The sequence below is a fragment of the Antechinus flavipes genome, chromosome 1 (genome assembly GCF_016432865.1).
Source record: "Antechinus flavipes isolate AdamAnt ecotype Samford, QLD, Australia chromosome 1, AdamAnt_v2, whole genome shotgun sequence".
NCBI classification, from domain to species: Eukaryota; Metazoa; Chordata; class Mammalia; order Dasyuromorphia; family Dasyuridae; genus Antechinus; species Antechinus flavipes.
In genome coordinates, this window is record NC_067398.1 from 327,343,432 (window position 1) to 327,369,236 (window position 25,805).

Below are 25,805 nucleotides of genomic sequence, written 5' to 3' on the forward strand. Positions count from 1 at the left end.
AAAGGATCAACCACTATTCTGATCACCTGAGTTACTCTCTTTTTATAGTCTCTCTCTCTTTTTTTTTTTTAATGTTAATGGACCTTTCTTTCTATAGCCACGGAGACCACTGTGTAGGCTTTGGGGTCAGAGTTGTCTGGCCCTGTATAGCCCTTCTGCTGGTGCTCTGAAGGCTATAATCAGCTCCCAAATGTCTCAAAAACTCTAATTCTCCCTTATAAGTACTTAGGTCTAGGCTACAGAGAAAAATACAAGTAGAAAAATCAACAGAGTTTTGGATAGAGGAACCAGTATATGTCTGTCTAAGCCCAGGAAGCAGAAATTATGATGTTGCCAAAGCTCCAAGTGAACCACTAGGGAAACTCATTGTAGTTAAGAATCAACAGAATCACTGGCTTCATAGAAGTATCAACAGTAAAATCCCCTTCCCCACTCTAAAAAAAAAATAGGTAAAGAGAAAACATCCACAGCAGATGATGGGATATAAGTGGAGATGGAAGGGAGGGGAAAATGATGGAAAAAATCAAGAGTGAACAGATAAAAAGGAGTAAAGAAAAATAAAGAAGTAAGTTAAGAAGGGGGGGGGGCGGGAGTAGAGAGAATCCAAGGAGATGAGCAATTACAAAACAGAATAGAAAAAAAGAATAAAGATGAGAGGGAAAAAACTCTGAGACATAAAGAAAGGATAGCAAAAAAATTTCAGAATTTATCTATTAAACATTTTTTAATGAGACAAAATAAAAAAGGAAATGAGCAAAAATGAAGAAAAAGAGAAAAAAGGAAAAGAAGCCATAATAGAGGAGGGGAGGAGGTAAATAGATAAGAATGTAGATATGGAACAAAAGAATGGATATGCAAATATTCATCTATCCATCCATAAGATTATGACTAAGAAAAAAATTTTTAAATGGAAAAATAAGAAGAAAAGTCAAGATAGTTTATAAATTCCACACACATGATGATAAGATGTTATAAGTTTATATTGTATTCTTACACAGTTCAGTCACCTGTGGGTTGCTGGGCTGAATTATGTTCTTCCTGACCTGGTTCATATCCTGTGATGGATATGGCAAATGTGGCCAATGTAGAAGCAGCAATAGAAATCACCTGACCAGGTAATTCTGTTCCTATAAAATAAATACATTGCTTGAAAAAAAGGAAAGATTGTTTCAAATTAGAAATATTTTAAATGTGTTTTTACTGTTTTAAATTAAACTTTACACCAAAACAATGGATATTAATATACAAATTAAAATAGAGAGGTTTAAGAGTTTACATATCTAGAAATTATATATTTAAAAAATTCACTTCAAAATACAATAAAATATTGCTATGTTTTAATTTATGTGGACTGCACTAAGATATTTAACAAATGGCACTGTTTTAATGACACACTGTTCTATTAGATGTTAGCTGCATTATTTCAGCCCAGATGCCTCCTGGTAGAAGCCCAGCTTACTTCAGACCACAAGGCCAGAAACCAGAAGGATCAAAATATAAATTCAATCTCACAAAAATTTTGTGCTTAAATGATGATAAAGTCATAAAGGAAACCAATCAATACATCAGAGATGGAAAGAGAAGCCATTCTTCTGCTCTAGGCCCCATTTTGTCACAGTGTTTCCTAATTTGTCTCAAAGTTAAAAATTTTTACTGTGCTTTCTTGGCATTTAATCCTATATCTGCTCCCTCTGCTTCATTCATTCCATTAGATTTATTTGTTGTATTCCACATTGCTATTAGTACCACCATAGATTTGTGAAATTTCATTACAATCAAACCTTATCATAACATCAAAAAAACTTTGCTAAATTTCTTTTAGTCAGTGATCCAAGACACATTCCTATCTAAAGTAAAGCTGTAAACAATCTTGCTTCACAACTGACTGAAAACAATAGAAAATTCTTTGGCTGAAAGTTTTCTCTACACTAGGAGACTAAAAGCACACCATAACAGCATCAGATGCCTCACTAGCAAAAGAGCATTCTTAGGGCATTCTAATCTAATTCGTTCAATCAACAAACGTTTGTTAAGGGTTTTGTTTAAGATGCCAGACACTTCTCTCTTCAAGGAACGAACTTTCTAATAGAGAGGCAACATATAAAAACATACACATAAAATACATAAAGAAGAATGGAGGAATAAAGTATAAATTAACATTAGAAAGTACAAATAAACTACGTATAAGATAAACCAGAAATAATCAATAGAGGAAAGGCACTAAAATTTAGGATGACCAGGCTTCTTTTCAGAAAAGAGATTTTTTTTTTTTTTTTTTAGATTTCTTAAGCCTTTTTTAACTTTTTTTTTTTTTTTTTAAGAATACTTGATGCATATAGTTTTTAACTAAAGACCAAAGAGTTTACATTACCTCAGAATTCCATTTGGACTTCATTTCAAGATGCCAGGTAGTTGAGAGTACCTATTGTCTATTTAACCTGACATTACTAATACATGAATGTTTGACTATTTGTGAACATGTTAATAATTGTGGACAGAGATGAATGACTAAATGGAAGTATCATCTTACAAAGATTAAATGGCTTGGGATCTTGAAAAAACTAAAATCATAAATGAGACAAAGTTTGAGAGATTGAAGCAAAACACCAGATTCAAAATGATTGAGGATATAATCTTTCTGCTCAAAGAATAACTAGACTTAAAAGGACTAGGAAAATGGCCCAGAATTGTCTTAGAGGAAGAATAATATCTTTTAAAAAAAAGAGTTAGATTTGGAATTAGGAAGCCCTACATTTAAATCCTCCCACTGACAATCTACTACTTGTGTAACCATGGATAAGATCCATCCATTCAGTGAGCTACATTTTCCTTATCTCTAAGATAAGGATGTTGTTTATAATGCTCACTCTAAAGGTTAGTTGTGAGTTCAAATGAAAAACTGCATATAAAGTACTTGGCAAATCTTTTTTTTTTTTATTATAGTTTTTTATTGACAAAATATATATACATGTGTAATTTTTCAACATTGACCCCTGCAAAAACTTCTGTTCCAACTTTTCCTGTCCTTCCCTCCACCCCCTTCCCCTAGATGGCAGGTAGTCTCATACATGTTAAATATGTTAAAGTATATGTTAAATACAATATATGTACACAAATTTATACAGTTGTCTTGCTACACAAGAAAAATCAGATTTAAAAAGGAGGTAAGAATAATCTGGGAAGTAAAACAAAAATGCAAGCAAAAATAACAAAAAGAGTGTAAATGCTATGTTGTGATCCACACTCATTTCCCAGTGTGCTTTCACTGTGTATAGCTGGTTCTATTCATTACTGATCAACTGGAACTGATTTGGATCCTCTCATTGGTGAAGAGAGCCACATCCATTAGAATTTATCCTCATACAGTATTGTTGTTGAAGTGTATAATGATCTCCTGGTTCTGCTCATTTTACTTAGCATCAGTTCATGTAAGTCTCTCCAGGCCTTTCTGAAATCATCCTGTTGGTCATTTCTTACAGAACAATAATATTCCATAACATTCATACACCATAATTTATTAAGCCATTCTCCAATTGATGGGCATCCATTCAATTTCTAGTTTCTAGCCACTGCAAAAAGGGCTGCCACAAATATTCTTGCACATACAGATCCCTTTCCCTTCTTTAATATCTTTTTGGAATATAAGCCCAGTAGTAACACTGCTGGATCAAAGGGTATGCACAGTTTGACAACTTTTTGAGCATAGTTTCAGATTGCTCTCCAGAATGGTTGGATCCATTCACAATTCCACCAACAATGTATCAATGTCCCAGTTTTCCCACATCCTCTCCAACATCCATCACTATCTTTTCCTATCATCTTAGCCAATCTGACAGGTGTGTAATAGTATCTCAGAGTTGTCTTAATTTGCGTTTCTCTGATCAATAATGATTTGGAACACCTCTTCATACGGATAGAAATAGTTTCAATTTCATCATCTGAAAATTGTCTGTTCATATCCTCTGATCATTTATCAATTGGAGAATGGCTTGATTTCTTATAAATTAGAATCAATTCTCTATATATTTGGAAATGAGGCCTTTATCAGAACCTTTAACTGTAAAGTTGTTTTCCCAGTTTACTGCTTCCCTTCTAATCTTTTCTGCATTAGTTTTGTTTGTACAAAAGCTTTTTAACTTGATATAATCAAATTTTTCTATTTTGTGATCAATAATAATCTCTAGTTCTTCTTTGGTCACAAATTCCTTTCTCCTCCACAGGTCTGAAAGGTAAAATATTTTATGTTCTTCTAATTTATTTATAATCTCATTCTTTATGCCCAGATCATGAACCCATTTTGATCTTATCTTGGTGTACTCGGTTAAGTGTGGGTCAATGTCTAGTTTCTGTCATACTAATTTCCAATTTTCCCAGCAGTTTTTGTTAAACAGTGAATTCTTACCCCAAAAGTTGGGATCTTTGGGTTTGTCAAACATTAGATTCCTGTAGTTATTGATTATTTTGTCCTGTGAACCTAACCTATTCCACTGATCAGCTAGTCTATTTCTTAGTCAATACCAAACGGTTTTTGTGACTGCTGCTTTATAATATAGTTTTAGATCAAGTATAGTTAGGCCACCTTCATTTGATTTTTTTCATTAGTTCCCTTGAAATTCTTGACCTTTTCTTCTTCCATATGAATTTTGTTGCTATTTTTTCTAGGTCATTAAAATAGTTTCTTGGGGTCTGATTGATATAGCACTAAATAAATAGATTAGTTTAGGTAGTATTATCATCTTTATTATAGTTGCTCAACCTATCCAAGAGCACTTAATATTTTTCCAATTGTTTAGATCTGATATTATTTATGTGGAAAGTTTTTTGTAGTTTTGCTCATATAGTTCCTGACTTTCCCTTGGCAGATAGATTCCCAGATATTTTATATTATTGACAATTATTTTAAATGGAATTTCTCTTTGTATCTCTTGCTGTTGGGTTTTGTTAGTGATGTATAAGAATGCTGATAATTTATATGATTTATTTTGTATCCTGCAACTTTGCTAAAGTTGTGGATTATTTCTGATAGCTTTTTAGTAGAATCTCTGGGGTTCTCTAAGTATATCATCATATCATCAGCAAAGAGTGATAATTTGGTTTCCTCATTACCTACTCTAATTCCTTTAATCTCTTTCTCAACTCTTATTGTCAAAGCTAGCATTTCTAATACAATATTGAATTATAATGGTGATAGTGGGCAACCTTGTTTCACTCCTGATCTTATTGGGAATGGTTCTAGTTTATCCCCATTACATATGATGCTTACTGATGGTTTTAAATAGATGCTACTGACTATTTTAAGGAAAAGTCCATTTATTCCTATACTCTCAAGTGTTTTTAATAAGAATGGATGTTGAATTTTATCAAATGCTTTTTCTTCATCTATTGAGATGATTATATGGTTTTTGTTAATTTGGTTATTAATATAATCATTTATGCTAATACTTTCCCTAATATTGAGCCAGCCCTGAATTCCTGGTATAAATCCTACTTGGTCATAGTGTATTATCCGGGGATGATTTTCTGTAATTTTTTTTGCTAATGGTTTATTTAAGATTTTTGCATCAATGTTCATTAGGGAGATTGGTCTATAATTTTCTTTTTCTGTTTTTGTCCTACTTGATTTAAGTATCAGTACCATATCTATGTCATAAAAGGAATTTGGTAGGACTCTTTCATTCTCTATTTTTTCAAATAGTTTATATAGCATTGGAGTTCATTGTTCTTTAAATGTTTGGTAGAATTCACATGTAAATCCATCTAGTCCTGGGGATTTTTCCTTAGGGAGTTGATTAATAGTTCTATTTCTTTTTCTAAAATGGGACTATTTAACCAATTTAGTTCTTACTCTGTTAATCTGGGCAACCTATATTTTTGAAGATATTCATTCATTTCATTTAAGTTATCAAATTTATTGGCATAAAGTTGGGCAAAGTAACTCCTAATTATTGCTCTAATTTTCTCTTCATTAACAGAAAGTTCTCTCTTCATTTTAAGACTAACAATTTGATTTTCCTTTTTCTAACCAAATTTACCAAGGGTTTATCTATTTTGTTGGTTTTTTCATAGAACCAACTCTTAGTTTTGTTTATTAATTCAATAGTTTTTTACTTTCAATTTTATTAATCTCTCCTTTTATTTTTAGAATTTTAAGTTTAGTATTTGATTGGGAGTTTTTAATTTGCTCTTTTTCTAGCTTTTTTAACCTCCCCCTGCATGTGCATGTACGAACAAAAACAGACCTTTTCTGGTAAATTTCAAGATTATTTTCTGTTGGTAATGTGTTGTACTCCCAATATTTGTGGGTTCTGACAGTCAAGCACTAATTCAGAAGTTGAATTTCATAAACAGTGTGAGGGAAGCAGGAAAGCTCGGAAAAATGTGTGTGTCCCCTCTGCCATTTTGGCTCTGCCCCACCTTGGCAAATCTTAAAGTGGTATATAAATGGCTCATAGAGCCAATTCCAATAGATTTGGGATGGAAAGTGCCATTCTCTCAAAGAGAAGACTATGGAGACTGAATGTGAATCACAACATAGTATTTTCACCTTTTTTGTTGTTGTTTGCTTGTTTTTTTCTTTCTCATTTTCCCCCTTTTTATCTGATTTTTCTTGTGTTACATGATAAATGTGGGAATATGTTTAGAAGAATTGCACATGTTTAACCAATATTGGATTACTTACTGTCTGGAGGAGGGAAAAGGTGAGGAAGGAGGAAGAAAATTTTACAACACAAGGTTTTGTAGGGGTGAGTGTTGAAAGCTATTTTTGCATGTATTTTGAAAATAAAAAGCTATTATAAAAAACCAAAAAAAATCTATATTTATTTATTACTATTCAGAATAATGTAATTATTGCGATAATCAGGAGAATTGACTTAAGAATAACAGTTCATTAATGATTTGCCATGGAGAAGAGTAATGGGACAAAATGATTCCTACATTCCTACCTGTGGGTATGAGCTCCCAAGAATTTTTGTGACAGTAGAAAAGAGATGTCATTAACAGTCATGGGACTGTGGTACTATTTAGTTTATGACTAGGAAAATATGAAAGAAAATTCAGGCAGAGTATTAGAAAGTCATTCCCTAATTTTTCGATGCCAAGATTAACTGTATTTTTTGTTTATAGACTTTTCCTGTTACTACTGCTTTTCCTTTTATTTTGGAGTGTTTTCTATTTTTAATTGATTTTTTAAATGTACAGAAACCCATTCTTGCTCCCTCCCACCCTTTACTCCACTGGAAAAAACCAAAAGCAAAATCTTTGTAACAAATATAGTAAAGCAAAACAGATTTGCTCATTGGCTGTGTCAAAAACAATTTGTTTCATTCTGTATACTGAATCCACATGTCTCTATTAGGATGTGGATAGCACACTTAATCATCACTTTTTGTTTTTATAGTGATAATTATTGTACATATTATTTTCTTGGTGTTGACGATTCAATTTTTCATAATTTTATACGTCCTCAGAATTACTCATTTTTATAATATTGTTATTATAAGTTGTACTGGTTTTGCCAAATCCATTCTGCACCAGTTCAAAGTTTTTCCATGTCTCTTCCAAATCATCCTTCCCTGCTTCTACCATTTTTTTATTGCAAAATATTTTCCATTACATTACATACCACAATTTGTTAAGCCATTCTCTAGCTGATGGACAGTTTCCAATTTTTTGTCAAAACAAAAAGAGCTGCTATAAAAATTTTTATATATTTTATACATTTGGGACCTTTTCATCTCTGATATTTTGAAATATACCTACCAGTAGTATAATGGAGTCAAAAGGAATGTTGTTGCTTTAGTTATTTTTTGTAATTTCAATTGCTTTCCATAATATGCCTGGTCCATCAGCAGGGCATTAATGTTTTCCTACGGCCCCTCCAAAATTTATTATTTTTCTTTTTTTTTTGGTAATTTTTGCCAATATAATGGTGTGAGGTAAACCTCAGATCTGCCATTGTGTGCATTTCTCTAAGACTTTACAAATCAAATAAGAGTGAGGAAAAGTTGGGGGTAAAAATAAGAGCAATGCAAGAAAATAAAGAAAATTATGAAAAGAAAGTCAACCAACCTGAAATAGAGAATCAAAAACTTAAGGAAGAAAAAAGTTTTCTTGAAAACTAGAATTGGGCAAGAAGAAGCTAATGATATTCTATGACACCAAGAACTGATAAAATAAAAAAAATGAAAAAAGAAAAGAGAAAGTTAACCATCTCATCAGAAAAACAAATAATTTGGGACAGATAGAATAGTTGGACAACCTGAAAATTATGATAAAAAAAGAATCTTAATACAATATTACAAGAAATTATCAAAGAAAATTGTCCTGAAATTCTAGAACAAGAAGGCAAAACAGAAATAGAAAAAACCTACTGATCACCATCTGAGAGATACAAGGAAGAAAACTTACAGGAATATCATAGTTAAGTTTCAAAACTCCCAAATTAAGGAAAAAATACTGGAAGCAACAAGAAAAAACAATTTAAACATCATGGAACTACGAAAGTATTACAGAAGACCTATTAGCTACTAATAATAAAGTAAAAGAGTTGGGGTTGTGACAAAGAGTAACTTACCCAAAAAAGTTAGTTATAATTCTGAATGAAAAAAAAAAAGCTTTAACAGACTGAAAGATTTTTATATATTTTTATGTATTTGTGACAAAAACTTCAGAACTTAATGGAAAATTAAATATAAGATATCCAGGAGAATATAAGGTAAATATCAAAGACCAATTATAAGGGACTCAGTAGGTGAAATTGTTTACTTCTTAGATATAAAAATATTGGTAATATTCTTATTACTGTTATCATTATTTGGGCTGTTGGAAAGAAAAATTGGGATTAAGCTGTGTATGATGGGGTGATTCTAAAAAAACTTTTTAGGGAAATATAAAAAACATTATTTCATACAAGTGAGACATAAAAAGAAAAATTGACATAGAAGTTAGTGGGAGAAGAATATTTAAATAGTGCTAAAACCTTAGCTAAAACTTTCAAATGATTCAACGAGGGAACAAGATATATAACTATACCTATAAACAAAAAGAGAAAGAGGAAGGAAAGAGGAAAAGGGGGGGGGGAGAGAGAAAGGCATAAAAGTTCTAAATTCAAAAAGAAATAAGAGGGCAAAGATATAATCTTGGGGGGAAAGGATAAGGACGGGACTTTTGGAAGGTTGGGTAGGCTAAGGAAAAGGAGGGCAAGGTAGCAGGTAGAAGTAAAGCAGAAGAGTAAGGATGGACAGGGTAATTACAATGAGAAGGATAGTGAGGAAAAATAGACAGGAGGAAAATTCACAAGTAATTGTAAATTAGAATGTAAATGGGATGAATTTATTCCTAAAACTTTAACAATAGCAGAGCAGAAATTTGATTTCAACAATATGTTGCTTTTAGGAAACACTATAATGAGAGATACATACAAAGATAAAAAGAGTGGGACTTAATTAGGTTTAAAAAAAGCAAGCATAAAAAATGTTTGTGGCAGCCCTCTTTGTAGTGGCTAGAAACTGGAAACTAAGTGGATGCCCATCAACTGAAGAATGGCTGAATAAATTGTGGTGTGTGAATGTTATGGAATATTATTGGTCTGTAAGAAATAACCAACAGGATGATTTCAGAGAGGCCTGGAGAGACTTATATGAACTGATGCTGAGTGAAAAGAGCAGGACCAGGAGATCATTATATACTTATATGATGATCAATTCTGATGAACTTGGCTCTCTTCAACAATGAGATGAACTAATTCAGTTCCAATTGTTCAATATAAAGACAAGGAGCTACATCCAGTGAAAGAACTATAGGAAATGAGTGTGAACTACAACAGTATTTCCACTCCTGTTTTTGTCCACTTGCATTTTTGCTTTCCTTCTCAGGTTATTGTTACCTTATTTCTAAATCTGACTTTTCTTGTCCAGCAAGATAACTGTATAAATATGCTGTGTTTAACATATACTTTAACCTATTTAACATGCATTGGTCTACCTGCCATCTGGGGGAGGAGATAGGGGGAAGGAAGGGAAAAATTGGAACAAAAGGTTTTGCAACTGTCAATGCTGAAAAATTACCCATGCATATATCTTGTAAATAAAAAGCTATAATTAAAAAAAAAAGTTAAAAAATAAATTTAAAAAAATCCAACCATGATCTTAAATAAGCTGGAAGTAATATCTAAATAGCTTGCTCATGCATAAAATCAATATAAATTTTTTAGGTGAAACATGTGCAAATATTCTAAACACATTTCTATATTCATCATGCTGTACCAAAAAAATAGATCAAAAGGGAAAAAAAAGAGAAAAAAAACAAGCAAACAACAAAAATGAAAAAAAAAAAAACTATGCTTTGATCTACATTCAATCTCCATAGATTCCATCTCTCATGTCCATCTACATTCATCTCCCTCTGGATGCAGATGACTCCCTTGATCACAAGTCTATTGGAATTGCCTTGAATCATCTCTTTTTTTAAAAGAGCCAAGTCCATCACAGTTGTTGCCATGTACAATGACCTCCTGGTTCTGCTCATTTCATTTAGCATCAGTTCATGTAAGTCTCTCCAGGTCTCTCTGGAATCATCCTGCTCATTTCTTATAGAACAATAATATTCCATAGCATTCATACACCATAACTTATTCAGCCCTTCTCCAACTGATGGGCATCCACTCAGTTTCCCATTTCTTGCTACTACAAAAAGAAAAAGAGCTGGATAGTTTGATAGCCCTTTCAGCATAGTTCCAAATTGCTCTTCAGAATGGTTGGATCATTGCATAATTCTACCAACAATATATTAATGTCTTTAATTTTTAATTCATCTGAAAATTGTCTGTTCATATTCTTTGACCATTTATCAATTGGAGAATGGCTTGCATTCTTATAAACTTGAGTCAATTCTCTATATATTTTAGAAAAAAAGGCCTTTATCAGAACCCTTTGATTTAAAAAATTTTCCCCAGTTTTCTGCTCCTCTTTTAAATCTCAGCTACATTGGTTTTATTTGGACAAAATCTTTTAATTTAATATAATTAAATTATCCATTTTGCATTTCATAATGTTCTCTATCTCTTCTTTGGCCATAAATTCCTTCCTTCTCCACAGATTTGAGAGGTAAACTCTCCTTTGTGCTTCTAATTTCTTTATAGTATAGTAACTCTTTATGTTTAAATCATGAACCCATTTTGACCTTATTTTAGTATAGCGTATTTGGTGTTGGTCAATGCATAGTTTCTATTATACTATTTTCTAATTTTCCAACAATTTTTGTCAAACAGTGAGTTCTTATCCCAGAAACTGGAATCTTTGGGTTTATCAAACACTAGATTACTACAGTCATTATGTCTTGTGAATTCCACTGCTCAAGTACTCTATTACTTAGCCAAATGATCACTGCTTTATAATATAATTTTAGATCTGGTACAGGCAAGTCAACTTCCTTTGCATTTTTTTTTCAGTAATTCCCTTGATATTCTTAACTTTTGTTCTTCCAGATGAATTCTGTTATAATTTTTTTCTAGTTCTATAAAGTAATTTTGTTGCCAATTTGATTGGTATGGCATTGAATAAATAGGCTAATTTAGATAGAATTGTTATTTATTAGTTCAGTCTACCTATGAGTACTTCATATTCTTCCAAATGTTTAGATTTAACTATTTATGAGAAGAGTGAGTTAACAGAATTTTTAAAATGCCAATTTTGCCTAACCTATTTATTCAATATTATCCCAAAAATTACTAAAAAATTACCTTATTGAGTTAGAAAAAAATAATAAAGTTCACTTGAAAGAACAAAAGGTCAGGAATTTCAGAGAAACTCAGAGGAAAAAAATATAAAAGAAATGGACTCAGTAGTACCAGAGTTAAATTTATTATTATAAGGTGAGAGTACTGTTGGATAATTTGCCATGTTCATTCATTTAAATCATAAAGATTTAAATTACTTGATGCAAAATGAAGTAATGAGAACCAAGAAAACAACATACACAATGACAAGACCAAAAATGACTTTGAAATTTAATAATGTGTAATTATAAGGTAAGTCCCAAAGAAACAATGATAAAATGATGGCTTCTGGGAAATCTTCTCATTCTAGATATATGATTCTATCCCTCCCTCCCTTCTCTGCTTAATTATGAGATGGTGAATGAACATGGCATATTGAAATGGATAATTTCAATTATTTTAAGTTAAACTTTTCTTGTATGAATAAAATCTATGTAGGCAAGAATAGAAGGAATGTAGAATATTGGGGGAAATTTTTCATAAGCAATTTCTCAGATAAGATGACACTGAATTGGAATATTACTATGGTCTAAGAAATAATGAGCTACATGATTTAGAAAAAACATGCAAAGCCTCGGACTTATAGTGAAGCAAGATACTATCCGTCAGAAATGACAAGTGGAAATAAGCATAATGTAGTCTTACATATTTATAAATATCTCTGTGTATATAAATATACACACACACTTAATTGTAGCCTTTTTTAGGGTGGGAGGTGGGGGAAAAGTAAAAAAATGTACAGCAGAGAATAAAATAAAACTCACAAGAAGGCAATAAAAATCTGGGCACCTTTGAAAATAATATGTAGTATTCATTACATAGATTTTTTTGAAATGGAAATTTATTGTCTTATATGGAATCTTCTCATGTTCCTCTGTATACATGGCAATGTTTTTTTTTTCCCCTTTTCTCATTTTGTACCTAAGCTTAAAATAAGTAAATTTACCCTCCAAAAAAGTCTACTGCTTCAAATTGATTATCCTGCCCAATCCTTTGCTCACATTAGGCCTTTTTTGAATTACATCTTATATTCTATAAATTTTTTCTATGTGATTATTTAGTTCAATGATTTAGAGTTTAATAAAGTATATAGATTTTATGACAATAATTCATTAGATAAGCAATTAAAAAGTTTTTTTCTGGTCAAAGATAGAAAGAAAAGTTCCATATATATGTTAAAATTTTAAGATATTTATGGTAGCATTTTTTGTAAATTAAGGAATGGAAAACAAATAGGTATGTGTTAATTAGGGAATGGCTAAACAAATTTTTGGTTCATGAGTGTAACGGAGTATAACTATTCCACAAAAAATAATAAATATGAAAACCACAGAGAGGCAGAGAAAGATTTAAATTACTTGATGCAAAATGAAGTAATGAGAACCAAGAAAACAACATACACAATGACAAGACCAAAAATGACCTTGAAATTTAATAATGTGTAATTATAAGGTAAGTCCCAAAGAAACAATGATAAAATGATGGCTTCTGGGAAATCTTCTCATTCTAGATATATGATTCTATCCCTCCCTCCCTTCTCTGCTTAATTATGAGATGGTGAATGAACATGGCATGAATGCTGGCAGACTTAGTTGGATCAGTGGGCTGGTTTTGATGAACGGCTTTTCCTCCTTTTATCATTTGTTGTGTAGGATGGTTGTCCTTGGTAGGGAGGGACACACTCCCAGGTGATAGTAATGTAAATATCAAAGATGATAATAAATTTTAAAAATTAAATTAAACTGTGTTTCAAAGATCAATTAGTTGCATAAATGGTTGTTTACCATAAGTCTAAGTTCCAAAGTAAGAATATTTCTGACCTCTCACAAATGGTACTCTCCCTAGCAAGCACAACTTTTCTGAATTTCTATAAATACAGAGAGAATGCTTTAGAAAGATAATTCTTTAAATTGACTTTCTCAAAGAGTTTGCATCATTACCAACATAAAACTTTTAAAAATAATATTTTGAACAGAAAATACAGCAAGTTTTTTGTTTTACTATAATTTGTTTGGCATTTAATCTCCAAAATACTTCATGGAATACAATTAGTAAAGTTCTTACCAGAGGAGATTTTTTCATTCTGCTTTTCATAAAGAGTGCCTACAGACATCAGAAAAACTATGACCAGGAATACTGGAATCCTCCAGGAGCCAGCCAGAGATGCTGAAAATAAAAGTAAACAAGTCTAAGCCCTCTAAAACAATCAATGTAATGGATCTGAATGGACAGTTACTACATGTACGTGTGCTGTGTGTATTTAATCAATCTACACTGTAGACTAGGTTTGGGGGGAGGAGGAGTATGGAAAGTGAAATACTCTGACTCAGCTCTAGGAATGCAGATCCCAATCCAGAGCTTTCCCAAGAAACTAATTCTAACTTTAGGAGATTCATACTGAGCAAACCCAGAAGTTATACCCCAGAACCTTTTAAAGGATTCTAATTAATTCCTCAGTGATAATAAAAAAAAAAAAAAAAAAAAAAGTCATTCCATAGCAGGACCAAAAAGCTAATCATCTAAGTCAAAGCTTCTATTTGTCTCTTCAAATATGGGGGACTTGGTAGGATTTCCTGGAGCTTCATGAGCTCACTCTGTTCTGAATTCCCAGAAGAGGGTGAGGGTAGGTACAGATAATAAACTACAACATTCCTCTCTTTAATGGATGAGGTTTAGATACTAAGGGGTTGCCAGGATACAAATCTGTTTGTTCTCCTCAATCTCCCAAATTTAATGTAGTCAAATTAAAATAAATCTCCAAGAAATAAACAAGAACATGGAAGTCATATTTTAAGGATCATAAGAGGCTCTTACATATAAACTTGAACTTTATTAAAAAACCATTGACCAAAGATGTCTTACAAAAAAAATATGGAAAAATGAAATGGTAAAGCAATATATTTTTCTAAAAAGCATTTTAAATGTTGTGCTGTTTTAGGCTATATGACTGTTTTTAATTGTAAAAAAACAAAATTCTAAAAACGTGCATTTAACAAAATAAAAAGATGAAAAACTGAAAATGTAGCACTTAGAAGTTAAGGTTTCTAAAAATCTAAGAATTTTTAATAAATCTAGAAATATTTGCTTTAATTTACATGGCACACCTCTTGGTATCAAAAACAAGTGACCCACCTAAATGGAAAAGTAATATAATCCAGACAGGAATTGAAACTGCTCTCAAGTAGCGTTCAGTACTCGCATTCCACTTGAATAAAACAGCCAACACATAGCCAACTACCAACGTCCAGATCTTTAGGAATAAATGAACAGAAAATATAAGGTTGAAAAAACATAGATATGTAAATAAACATAAACATACCTTTATTATGTAAAACTTTCAAGTATTTGTATTTTTAAATTGTTATGGTGGTAGTTCTCTACTATACACATTAAATTGTTAATCATTCTTTTAACTGTCAGATGTTTAAAAATGTAAATTTTTCGGTGTAAAATTCTCAGATTTTTTTTTTAACAGTAGTTTTAACTTAAAATCTGTTAACAATAGAAGATAATTCGTGAGTAGGAATACCAAGTTCTAACTAGGTATTATTAAAAACACTATATTTAACAAGACATGTTCTACATAAGAAGTCTAATATGGGATTCCAAGGTTTCGCTGCAGATTGGTCAAAAAAATTTCTACGCTGCAAAACAGTGCTCATGAAATCTAGATCTCATTAAAATGTAAAATGGGAATATGTATATATAATACAGTGTAAACTTGAAAGCACTATAAAATATTACTGCAAAAAAAATATTCACAAAAAGTGAAGAAGACAAATATCAGAATCTTGGTGTACACCCAAAACAAAGGTGACTGAGGAATAGTAAAACAGAGAGAGTTGTCTCACAATGACTGGGAAAGGAGAGGGTGGTCAGCAATGTCTAATGTTGTAGAGAAGTCAAAAAGGATGATGACTGATGACAGACCACTGAATTTTCACAATTAATCTTGATTTCTGATCACTGGTAATTCTGGAAGACAGAGTTTCACTTGAGTGACCTGAGATCAGAAACCACTTCGCAAAACAATGATAACAGTGAAAGTAAAAGAAGTGCATGTAATGAGTGTACACTGTTTCTTCTACAAATCTGATTATGAAAAATAACTCACAGGAATAGTAATTAAGTAAAACTCTCTTTCCAGAATGGGGGAGACTGGGCTTATTTGTTGATAGCAGGGAATGAATCAATAGGTAGGAAGAAATCAAAGACTACAGAAAGGGGGGGTGGAGGATTTTTGTAGGAAGTAATTTGCCAGACAAAAAAAAAAAAAAAGGAAAATGGATGAAAATGGCACGAAGGTTACCTGCAGAGATACTGATAGAGTGTCAGCCTGGTTCACTATGGTTGGGGGCTATGGATTGATATTCCAGAAGGAAAATGCAACAAAAAAAATCACAAAAAGCTACATTTTAGTTGAGTTAAATAATTATAACTGCAACAGAAAAACTATGACTCCTGTGAAAATAATGGATAATAAAATAGCACGTGATAAAATCATGTTTTAAATTAGCACAAAAATTACTATAAGTTTCAACTTATTTTTATGGGTGTAATTAACAAAAGGCCTCCTCCATTCTTTAGCCTAGAAGATCTCAAACTTTTGGTTTCAGGATTTCTCTACATTCTTATTTATTATTTATTTTTGAGAGGCAATTAAGGTTAAGTGACTTGCCCAGGGTCACACAGATACTTAGTGCTAAGTGTCTGAAACTGAATTTGAACTCAGGTCCTCCTGACTTCAGGGCTAGTGCTCTTATCAATTGTATCTAGGTACTCTCCTCTCCATACTCTTAAAAATGACTGAAAACCCCAAAAAGCTTGTGTTTCTTGTGTTTATGTGGGCTATATCTATCAATATTTATCATTATTAGCAATTAAAACCAGTAAAATTTTAAAATTATGTATTTCCTTACAATAACCATAAACTCATCACATGCTAACATAAATACATGTTTTAAAAATTATTTTCAACAGTAAAAAATTAGTGAGAACAGTATTATTTTTCATAATTTTCTAAATTTCTTTAATGTCTGATTAGAAAACAGATGGATTTGTGTATATGCTTTTACATTTAATCCGTTCATTATCTTGGTTTAGTTGAAGCATATGAAAAAATCTGGCCTCATAGTAAGAAGCTGGAAAAGGAAGGAAATATTTTTAAGTAGTCAAATGATGTTTTAGTCTTATTAAGAAAATAGTTTTGACCTCTAAGACCTGTTGAAAGAGGTCTTGAGGACTTCCATGGGTTTGCAGGCCACACTTTAAGAACCATTGCTTTAGACAGATATTATGCACTAAAGTGGAAAGTAAAATAAAATATAGAGAAATGATTTAGAATAAGAATACTCACAATGGAATTTCCACTCTGATACTAGTTTCCTATCATATAGAGAAAATCACCTACTCTTATCTCAGTTTCCTCATCTGTAAAATAGAGATACTGCTTACTTACCCAATAGTGTTATGGGGGGCTTGAAGAGGAAGAGGACAATTATAAAACTATGAGTTGTTTTCCTGGGACATGTTTTTCCTTTAACTATGTGCCACTAGTTGAAACCAGGTTTATTTAACAATTCCCTTCCTATGAAGAAAACTAGCAGCCTCATCTTTTAGCTTGATTAAAGCCTGTCCCCTCCTCACCAAGGTCAAAAAAGTTCCAATTCTTGGCAAAGTTTGATCATAAATCCTTAAGATTTATTAAACTGAATTAACTTAATTCCATTAAAATCACATAAAGGTAAGTTCGAACTTTTGTTACAAACAATCTATCCTTTCAAAAATCTGGATTAAGTCCAACAGGCTTGGAGCTTAGTTGTCAAAGATGACGGTTTCTATGGACCTGGAAACCTGGCTGAAATTGTATAGCATTCTATAAAGGGTATAAAAAAAGCACAAGTCTCTAATTGTGATTTTATAAGCACTATGACAATTCTTACATAATTTGTGTTTTAGGGCCTTCCTTGGTTGATATGCAGTAAGAGAAGATTCTTGGTGTGTCTCTATTATTTATTTAGAAGCTGTCCTAAGGCAGGGAGGTGACAGTGGAAAGAGCACAGAGCTTAGAGTTAGGAAGAACTGCATGCCATGTGACCTTGGGCAAGATCTTGTTTGCCTCAGTTTCCTCAATGGTAAAATGCAGATAATAATAGCATCTAATTCCCTGGATTGTTGCAAAGATCAAATGAATTTGCATACTCAATTGTCTACAGAAATGTAATTTATCCAACAGGGCAATAAGAGGGAAAGGGCAATAAAAGAAAGGGTGAATTAAGGGAGGAATGGTTAGAAGCAAAACAGAGAAAGACAGAGACAAAGAGAAAGACAAAAAGTAACAGGATAGAGGGAAATATAATGTTCATAATCATAATTGTGAAAATGGGATGAGTTCATGATGAGATAGCAGAATGGATTAGAAACCAGAATCCAACAATATGTTGTTTCTAAGAGACAATTCAAGCAGATAGACACACACAGAGTTAAAATAAAGAGCTGGAACAAAATGTAATATGTTTCAGCTGAAGTAAAAATGGCAAGGGGTAGCAATTATGATCTCAAAGAAAAATAAAAAATAGACCTAATTTAAAAAGATAATCAGAGAAACTACATGATGCTAAAAGATGTCATAAACAATGAAACAACATAAAACTTTTTCACAGCAAATTTCTCTGATAAATACCTCATTTTTCAAATAGAAAGGAAACTGAGTCAAATTTATAAAAATAAGAGCCACTCCTCAATTGATAAACGGTTCAATGGAAGTTTTCAGAAATCAAAAGATCTCTAATGTCATATGAAAGAATGCTTTAAATCATTACTCATTAGAGAAAGGCAAATTAAAACATCTCTAAAGGAATGTATCACCTATGAGAAATAACAAATGCTAGAGTGGATGAGGGAAAAATAGATACACTAATGCATTGCTGGTTCAGTGAGTAGTGAACTGGTCAAACTAATTCTGGAAAACAATTTGTTATTACACCCAAAGTACTATTTAACTGAAAACACTGATCCAGCAACACCACTATTATGTCTGTATCCCAAAGAGATCAAAGGAGGAAAAAGATCTATATGTACAAAAATATTTTGTGGTGGCAAGGAATTGGAAATCAAGGGGGTGTTAAATCAAATGGAGTAGGGTTGAACAAGTTGTGGCATATGATTCTGATGGAGTACTACTGCATTATAAGATATGAGAAGGAAAGGGGGTTTCAGAAAAATGAATTGATGCAAAGTGAAGTGAGAACTGGGAAATCATCATTCCCAGTAATACAGCAATATTGTAAAATGGTAACTGTGAAAGGCTTGACTGCTCTGATCAATAGAATGATCAGAGACAATTTCAAAGGATTAATGATGAAAAAATGCTATCTAACTCCAGAGAGAGAGAACTGATGAATTATGTGTGCAAACTAAAGTATAATTTTCTGACTTTTTATTTTTGCTTTTTTTTTTTTTTTTTTGGAAATATGGCTACATTTTGTCTTCTCAGTGAGTGTGGGGGGCAGAGAATTTGAAATTCAAAATTTAAAAATAAGAGAATGCTAAAAATAAATAATACATTATAAATTTTTTGAAACAAAAGGTCTTTTAAAAATGATCAAAAAATTCTGGGCAGAAAGTCAATTTGTATACAGATAGAAAAGCTCCAGAGTAGACCATAAAAACTCTACATGAAAAAGGACTCTGTGATAAAGAATACTATGATTAAGGGGAAAAAAAGATAAAAATCTTGATTTTGGAAGTCTGATTAAGTACTTTACCTAGTTTTTGGCTTTAGTTTTATTGTAATTACCTACAGTCTATCACCAACATTTACTTGGCTTTCCTTAGCCATTCAAAGCAATTGACTTACCTGGTCTCTTAGTGTTTCTACCTGTCATCCCCCTTACAAATAGTATTTCAAGCCTGGTTCTCTTAAGACTTTTGAGTATCTTTGATGAAATCTGCATACTGACTTATTTTTAGTTTTTCCCACAACACCTCACTAATGCCTTTGTCCAGGTCTCTACTTAACTCCCTTCAGGATATTGACATTGATTGTTTAGCTGGGAAATCTGTTCACCTCCTTCCCACTCAATCCCACTCAGTGACCTCATTTCAAGAGGTTAAGGTACAAAAAGGTACATAAAAGGTAAGCTACTTGTAACAAGAATATATTCAAAAATTCATTTACAAGGAAGAAAGGGCTTGTTTTCAGTTGTTCTTGAGTTATTCTTTTCTACCAAGTGACTGAAACTAATCATGTGAAGACCCACATTTTCCACTAAACATTAACGCATTTGTTAGATTTTTCACACAGCTATAGAAGCATTTGTGTTATCTTTTCTGTTTTTCTAGGTTTGGTGTCATTCCCTAAATAATCACATCCGGAGGCCAGAAGAAGGGCTTCTCAAGGATTTGTATATATTTATCTTCCATATATACACTACAGTCATTTTGCCACAGAAACTATTTTTACTGTGCATTTTCTCTGAATCCTAGTTCCAAATGCTGAGAAGTCTTATTAGGTATCATGTGGTGGTGTCCCAGGTCATTTCGAAGCAAGAAAGGAACCTTATAATCCAACAGTTTATTACATCTTCCCCTCAACTCCAAATCTCCATCAATACCTCAAAAACACAAATCTAGGGGCAGCTAGGTAGGGCACCAGCCTTGAAGTCAGGAGAACCTGAATTCAAATTTGACCTCAGACACTTATCTGAGGCCAAATCTGAATTCAGATCCTGACTCCAGGCTCTATGCTTTATCTACTGCATCATCTAGCTGCCCAAATTCTTAAATAATACTTGTTTATTTAATGAACGTTTTCAATTCATAAATTTCACTCTGACCTATGAAAAATGTGATTTAAAAAAAATTCTGAGGAGATTTAGGCAAGATTAACGTACTCAGAATTTTGTCAGATAGGTATGTTGAAATCTTCCTATATCATACAATCAGCAATAATTCAACAGTTATTTTTAAAGAATATTAATGCTTAAGTCCCTCTCCCAACTTCTTCCTCACCTCCACCTCTTGGAATTCCTGGCTTACCTCAAATGCATAGCTAAGATACCACTAGGACTTTCCAAAATACCCACAGGAAATTAAAGTACCCTGCATATACTTCCTATATACTTTTATGTTCTCTCTCTCTCTCTCTGCCCAGCCTACCCAAGCCTTCCTCCCCAATAGAATGGAAACTCCTTACAAAAAGAAGCTGCTAAGTTTTGTCTTTGTATCTCCTCAATACCAAGAACACTACTCAATGAAATTCTGTAATTAGGGAGCAGAAAAATAAGTAAAATGATAAACATCAATACATAGTGAGGAGGAAAACTTGGAGCAAAATCACTAGATTCAGCCCTTATTTCCACACTCATATGTGAAGATCTGAGATCATCATATCTCCAAGGCCGGAAAGGCTCTCAGAAGTCATAAATTCCAATCCCTTTATTTTACAGTGAGAAAACTGAGAGCCAAGGAGGTTAAGGAGCCTATGCAAGTTGCATAGATGTTTTAACTGTTATTATTTAACATTTTTATGTTATGCTCAACAAATCTATCCATACTAAAAGCTGGGAAGAATAGAAAATCCAATGGCTGACAGAATACAAAAGGAATATTACAGGTTAGAACATTGGGTCGAACCTAACATTAGATAAAGTTCAATAGGGATTAATTTAAATTCTTGCACTTGTGTACCAAAAGAACCAAGACACCACCACCCCCCCGCAAAACAAACAAACAAACAAAAAAAAACCCCACCACCATAAATATGAGACCAAGAAGTTTGACAGCAATTGTTCTGATAGCAGTCTTTAAATATGTGAAGATCTGTCACGAGGTGGAGGGATGCAGGTTCTTTTTGACCCAGAGTATCAGATCTGGGAGCAATGAGCAACAGGCAAATTTAGGCTCAAACTCCGGGAAGAGGAAAAAAGAACAACTTTCCTAATTGTCCAAAAGTGGGACGGGCTGTCACAAAAGGCAATCTAAAAATGAGTTTGAATCCAACATCAGACAGTAGTAAAACAGACGTTGTCTGCTTCAGTTTCCTCATCTGTAAAATAGGGATAATAGGATAATAAAGGACAATAACCTTCCGGGGTTGTTGGGATGATCAAAGGAGCTCACCCAGGTAACAGTGCTGTGCAAACCTTAGATATAAATTGGTGTTCCTTTGGAATCTAAAGCATTTTGTGAGTAGCTCAAAGGACCAAAAGGTTTAAGAACCTGGAGATCTCTCCCAATGAAATGCCAACTTTTACAGATAAAAATGATAATCACAATACTTTGGGGGAAAGGATTGCAAAATCAAACGCAAAAGGTGCATCTACCAGGCCGTCCTTGGGCCAAGGGTCCCTGGGAAGAAGTGCAGAGAGGAAGGGGAGGGGACGGGGGCATGCCTCGGGGGGCCTCCGGCTCACTCACCCACAGGGTGTTGAAGTACTCCAGCCCTTGGCAGATGAGGGAGCAGGCGTAGGCCAACAGCACCTGCACGCCCAGGTAGCTGCCCAGATGATAGAGGGCGTAGACCAGAGGCGCGCCCGCGCCCAGCAGCAGCAGCAGGCGGCGGCGCCGCAGCACCTGCTCGCCCAGGGCCTCCACTCCGTAGTTGGCAAAGCAGAGCGGCAGCAGCAGCGCGGCCAGCACGATGGGCGTGTGCGCGCGGTGCAGGCGATGCAACCAGCGGCGGCCCAGGCGCGTGAGGGAGCTCTTGAAGGGATGCAGGAAGGTGCCGCACAGCACTGCCCACAGTAGCGGCCGGAGGAAGGCCTCGAGGATGAAGTACACGAGCACGGCGGCGCCGCAGCACAAGCACACGAACAGCACCGCGCCCGTGTTATAGAAGGCCTGCTTGATGGGCTTGTCGAAGCGCAGCGCCAGCCCGCCAGGAGGGACCCCGCCCCCCGCCTCACCAGGCGCGGGAGCGGGGCCCCTCCTCGGACCTTCCCGCAGCGGCAGCGGTAGTGGTGGCGGATCTCGGGCCACTGCCCCTCCGCTCACGCCACCCGGAGCCGGAGCTACGGCCACCCCAGCCACGGGACTCTCTCCCTCTGGCAGAGGCACTAGAGGACTGGAAGAACCCAAGGTCTCCTTGCCTGCAGAGCCTCGGCTGTCAGCCATGGTGGCGCCGCCTCGCTGGCTGGCGGGGGTGCTCTGGAGAGGGTGCAGGAAACGGTTTTGGGCCGACCACGGCAGGCGCGAGGCTTCTTGGGACTTGTAGTTCTCGGCCTGCTCGAATTCCTGAATGGCTGGGAGCGAAACTGCCCCTTCCTAGAAGCACGCATAACCTTGTATCTCTTGTCCCGTCCTGTCTGCTGTCAATTAATTCCCTAGGGCCAATGAAAAAATTCTGGAAGATTTTATATTAGGGTCTACGGTGGGGTCGAGAAGAGGGAGGTAGAACTCCAGTCCTGGGGCTAATCCAGAATAAATGACCTTTCACCTATTTTCTAAAATGAATTGATCCGAAATGATTAATTAGGCAACAATTAAAGAGTAACTAACATTTAAATATAGGATCTTTACACAAAAACAATAATTAAAATTGTTCCCTAAGCAAAGGCAAAAAATTAAATTGTGGGTCCCTAAACAAAGAAAAAAATTAAAATGTGGGTCGCTAAGCAAAGGCTTCTGAAAGCATTAGTTTGGGAGTCAGAAATTTAAGGTTCTAACTTTTATGACCTTGAAGGAGTTGGCTCAACTTGTGGACTTCAGTGTTCTCATTTAGGAAAGAAGGGGATTGGAAAAAATTACATAAATTTACAGCTTTAAAGCCTGCGAGCTTTTGATTTTAAACAATAGCAGCAAAACTACTGATCCTGAACGCCGATATCCTGACTGAGATTGTTTGGGTAGAAAATAGCAGGTCTTAGACTAAACCCCATTTCTTTCACTTAAAGGTTTACTCTGATAGTACTTACTCCTATGAAGAGGCCCAAAGTAAATAATACCAGTAAATAACTGCCTCAAGCCTGGTCCTGCTTGTTTTTGCACATTCCAACAGTAGAGACCAAAGAGTGAAATTTTACTCAAAGCAACAGTAGACTGCCCTGGCAATTGCTTTCTTTTCTTTTTCTTTTCATAAATATATGTTATTCAAGCAGCCTTTGTATGGGCATGGGAATCCAGAAAAGAAACGCAATGTCTTTGCATCTATTTTGTATATAAGAATGACAGGATTGTTGAGGACCTCTCAAATCTAGGACTGTTTGTCCCACTAATTATTCCTAAAGCAGAAAGAAGCAAGCACACAAATCCTTCTTGGGGAGGAGTGGGGGGCAGTGAAGGAGATAGACGTCCATGTAGTTAATTGAGAGGAAGCTATTCTCTAAGTAGATCCTTGGAAAGCTCCAAGTATATCAGAAAAACTTTCTGAATTCAGGGCTCAATTCAAATACCATTTTCCCCAATTTAGTGTTGGGGTTCAAAGGGTACCCCCAAAATGTTGGTGTGCAAGACCTATGTTGCAAAATATCTCAAAAGAATTTGCAGGCTTGGACCCATCTCCAAGTCAAGGGGCAAAGTTTATTATAGTTGTAATGCCAATTAGAGTAGGCTAAGTTCCAAAAGAATTTAGCAAAGAGCCAGGAGCAAGAAGAGAAATTTATAGGAAAAAGTTAGAGACCAGGTGCTTCATGTCACTGATATGCTAATTTTATGACTTACAGGTGGATTTGAGGAGTGGTCTGCTTTGTACCTCATTATTGTCTCAGAAACTTACTTACTGACCAACCATAATCTGACAATCAGCAATGTTTGTGGAACTACAGCACTCTCAATGCCAATGGACTTTAGAGTTATTGCTACATCTCTCCTAGAAGCTGCATCTTATTAGTTAGGACTCCCCCTATCTTCCCAAAACTACTTTGCACTTATTTGTATATATTTTATACAGACCTCTCTGTGTACCTAGATTTAGCACAGTACATGTTGACTAATTCACATGCCATTTTTACTCCCAATAAAATGTAAGCTCTTTGAGGGCTGGAACTGCTTTGTTTTTGTCTTGTATTAATGTGACTGTAGTAATCTCAGGAATACTGTGGCTCCAAGTTGTCTCGTTCACTTTCATCCACTTTCATTTTTGACTCCAAGTTGGGCTGAATCAATTGGAATGTGCAAGAACAGGCAGGACCAGGCACGAGGCAGTTAGCTGCCCTCCCAGGTATTTATTTTTGGTCTCTTTATTGTAGTAAGCATCATCAAAATCAAAATTAGGAATACTGTATTTTACCTTTAGACAATTTTAATTTATAATCATACTGACTACAAAAGAATGCTGGTTTTATTAACTTATTTTATGGCTGGGATGCTGGCTCTGCCTAACTCCTCAACTAACCTTTAAGCCATAAAATGAGTATATATATTGGTAGGCATCCAGGAACTGAGCTATTAACATATCAGTAGTTTACTTGTAAGATCAGTGCTCTATAAAGGCACGATTTTTTCCTAACTTTTCTGCTAATTTCTCTTGGAATTTAGCATGTCAGTCAATGGCATAATAAGATTTTTGCCTTTTGATTTGGAAATGGTCTAAGCCTACAAATTCTTTTGAGACACTTCATGACACTGGCCTGAGCCCCCAAAATGTTTTGGAGTTCAACTTCTAAAACCCAACAGCATCATTGTAACTTGCACATACTAGATATTTAACAAATGATAACATTTACATAGCACTTTAAAGTTTTCAAAGCTCGGTATGTAGGCAACCTCATTTGATCCTCACAACCACTCTGTGAATAGGTGCACCTATTAATTCCTGTTTCACAGAAGAAAAAACTGAGGTTGAGAGAATGTTAAGTGGCCTGTTCAGGATCACACAGCTAATAAGTATCTTGAGTTGGGATTTGAATTCAGGTCTTCCTAAGTAAAATTGTTATTGAAAATTAGGATAATTTTATTTTTGTTCTTTTTCAATTTTAAACTACTAGGAAATTTTTTGGGGAGAAAAGCAAAGTAAAGGCAATTTGGTGTAGTGAGGGAAGTTCTGGCCTTGGACTGACTCTGAAATTTTTAAATGATGTAGCCCAGATAT

At 34.3% G+C, this 25,805-nt stretch overlaps 1 protein-coding gene across 2 annotated transcripts in view; it reads right to left on the reverse strand.

Moving 5' to 3' along the window:
• Window positions 1-24,758, reverse strand: part of TMEM245 (transmembrane protein 245) — a 98,340-nt gene extending 73,582 nt beyond the window's left edge. For both annotated transcript variants that reach the window (XM_051966974.1, XM_051966966.1), the window contains exons 1-4: window positions 22,196-24,758; window positions 14,909-15,026; window positions 13,841-13,942; window positions 1,008-1,127 (exon numbers count right to left, since the gene is read on the reverse strand). In XM_051966974.1, the coding sequence (XP_051822934.1) occupies window positions 1,008-1,127; window positions 13,841-13,942; window positions 14,909-15,026; window positions 22,196-22,891 (1,036 nt within the window). In that variant the 5' untranslated portion in view covers window positions 22,892-24,758. The remainder of the gene's footprint in view (window positions 1-1,007; window positions 1,128-13,840; window positions 13,943-14,908; window positions 15,027-22,195) is intronic.
• Between the last annotated feature and the right edge of the window lie 1,047 nt (window positions 24,759-25,805).